The 3,166-nt window shown below is 35.0% G+C and overlaps 1 protein-coding gene across 2 annotated transcripts in view; it reads right to left on the bottom strand.

Annotated features, from left to right (window-relative positions):
• Window positions 1-2,073: 2,073 nt before the first annotated feature.
• Window positions 2,074-3,166, bottom strand: part of LOC106877372 (acetylcholine receptor subunit alpha-like 1) — a 56,139-nt gene continuing 55,046 nt past the window's right edge. For both annotated transcript variants that reach the window (XM_052972223.1, XM_052972222.1), the window contains one exon: window positions 2,074-2,677. In XM_052972223.1, coding sequence (XP_052828183.1) covers window positions 2,504-2,677 — 174 coding nt within the window. In that variant the 3' untranslated portion in view covers window positions 2,074-2,503. The remainder of the gene's footprint in view (window positions 2,678-3,166) is intronic.

Below are 3,166 nucleotides of genomic sequence, written 5' to 3' on the forward strand. Positions count from 1 at the left end.
ATATATATATATATATATATATATATATATAGATATATATATATATATATCGGTTACCTTTGATGGGCGCAAGGTAAGATCGGCCGTAAGGAACATTTAATATTGTACACTTCGGATAACGTGTGTGTGTGTGTGTGTACTGCTGGATAGCATTATAGTTATTACCAGTACCATCATTATCATCACCATCATCATCATTTAATACAGTAGTAGTAGTAGTAGTAGTAGTAGTAGTAGTAGTAGTAGTAGTAGTAGTGTTATAGGTATTGAATTTATGAATGACGTCAGTTTTCGGAGCTCGTGAATTTCACAGAAAGTATTGAATTACTTCACAAACTGATATTCTACCTTTGTGAGTGTGTGTGTGTGTGTGTGGTGTGCTCGCGCTCACACGCGATGTTTTTCGTGAGGGCCGTTGAGTACAGCAATGAAAAGTCTTCATTATTTTCTTCCCACTGTTAGAGGGGAAAGGAAAAATTCTAGATTTTCAATTTTTTACTGTCAGATAATTTTTTAGTAATGTTTGTATACATAGCATCCACCAAGATGGAGGAAGCAGGAGGTTCTCTCACAAAAATGGTAGCAACATTTACGCCATATTAAAGAAAGCAACATTTATGCCAAAAAGAAAATTCTTGCTGTAATAAAAAGAAATGAGCTTCGTGACAAAAATAGACATTTGCATTCTGATGCATGTAGCGACAATTAGAATTTTTAAAACAGTTTTGCTAGCATAGCCAACCGGAAAGAACAGCTGGACATGAGATCATGAGAAAATATATAATAGGAGAGGATGAAATATCCAGTGATCTTCTCTGGAATCGCACACATGAATACACAGGTACGAAGAGACCGAGAAGAGAAATATTGATCAACTTGAGTAGGACTCTGGATATCAGATTAAAAATATGAAGGCGGTTATGCAAGAACGGAACACTTGGCGTAGAATAGTTGCATTAGTGCTGGCAAGTCACTCGACTGGATAGATAGATAGATAGATAGATAGATAGATAGATAGATAGATAGATAGATAGATAGATAGATAGATAGGGGAGGCATTTTGCATGCGATAGTACCGCTTTGTTTGAGTAATACGTATCAAGAAACAGGCCAATCGGAAAGTAGTGTGCCCACATTCCTCTGCCTTAGCAAAATTAACACGAGGTTTTTATGAAACCACAAAAGTACAGTTGGAAGAATCTGCGGCCTGTATTTTGAAAGGTTATTTTCCATTGAGCAGAATAAGCCATATGGAATTATTGTCTTGTCTTTAATACTGAGGCCGAGATGAAGTGAAAGATTGTTGTTGTTGTTGTTGTTGGTGGTGGTGGTGGTGATGGTGTTTTTGTTGATGGCTATGATGAGGATGATGATGATGTTGCGGTTGCTGTCGTTATTGTATTTTAATTCAATAAAAAAAACATTGCATTAAGAGAATCGTTAAAGTGCCGAAAAAAATGATTTGCAGTATTTAATTGCAACTCTCAACGTTTCGAGTTCAAATCCGACCGAGCTCAATTCTACTTCAGTTTTCATTCCTCTTCAAATTGGGTGGGTGTCAAAGAAATAATGTAGTAGTTCAATTTCTAGGGAACCATTTACTAGTCTGCCGATTTATCCCATCATGCAACGGGCTAGCTTAGTAGCGGAAGTCACTCTAACACTGCGGGACTCAAGTGACATGTATTGGAATAAATACATTGCAATTACATCAATTTTTTCCGTTGGTCACACATCTATCGTTAACACACACACACACAGCACAGACAAAACATAGACACATTATCATTTGCACAAACATGTATATACATACATATTTAACTCGACAGCTGTTTCTGGGAGCTTGGAATTACATAATAGTTGTAATGTTCATAATTAGCAGACAGAATGTGCAAAAAATCATGGATATGTTCAACTAGTAGATGGATCTATTGAGACATGACCGCAATACAGGCATCCTTTCATCTGCTGATTATGTGTTTATACATACATACATACATACAAACATACATACATACATACATACATTTTTCTTTCTTTAAAGCGAACCCTATTAAAACTATTAACACAAAAGAAAAAGAAAATATTTTAATTTATCAACTAGCAACAATAAAATCACAGATTTTGCCCCCAAAATGATAATCTTCACAGCTGCCAATAAAATATTATAGCTGACGGCAATCTGTCTCTGCGGAACTTCATACACATAAAAAAATTTCAAGGTTTTGTTGTTGTTCTTCTTCTTCTTCTTCATCGTCGTCTTCATCGTCTTCTTTCTTTCTTTCTTCTTTTTTTCTTTACTTGTCTGAAGTTTATTTAGCTGCGGAATAATAATCCAAAGAAAATAAGATCAAGATTTTCGATGAGAATTTACATTCGCCATTTTGCTAACGCAAGTCTTTGTTGTTGTTTTTTTTATTTCCTTTTTATTTATTTATTTATTTATTGTTCTCTTTCTTTTAAAGGAAAAAGATAAATCTTTGAAGTTTAGTATCACGTGTAGTTAATAGTTACAACTGGTGTTCTCGAAGTCTATGGGTTGTAAAGTCACCTTTGTGTCGTAATGAGCTGGGGCTGACAAGAAACAACCTATTGTGCCAACCGTGACTGCTAGGCTAAATAAATAGAGAAGTACTCGATCAACGACCATCGCTACATAGGCCCAATCACGTACAACCTGGAAATATATGAGAGAATACATGTAAATAATTGTGAACATAACAGAACGGAGGAGTTAAACAACAATAACAACAATTATAATAATGCTTTCTATTAAAGGCTCAAGGCGGAGGGGACTAGTCGATTACATCGACACCAGTATTTAACTGGTGCTTAATTCATCAATCCCGAAAGAATGAAAGGCAAAGTCAATCTCGGCCGAATTTGAACTCAGAGCGTAAGGACGGAGAAATGCCAGCTCGCCGCCTTAACAGAACAGTAAATATAATTATAATACCGGAAGTCAATGAAAGAGATTCTGAATCATCGATGCATGTATACCTTAATGTTTTAACCAAAATTAAGACCATATGTAAATCATATTTATCAATCACGTTATGAAAAGCAAACATGTGTGCTTAAACTAGAATATTCCTCGCTATTATAGCTTTATGGACTACGAGTTCACCGTAATATATATATATATATATATATATATATATATATA

Source organism: Octopus bimaculoides, chromosome 12, assembly GCF_001194135.2.
Source record: "Octopus bimaculoides isolate UCB-OBI-ISO-001 chromosome 12, ASM119413v2, whole genome shotgun sequence".
Lineage (NCBI taxonomy): Eukaryota > Metazoa > Mollusca > Cephalopoda > Octopoda > Octopodidae > Octopus > Octopus bimaculoides.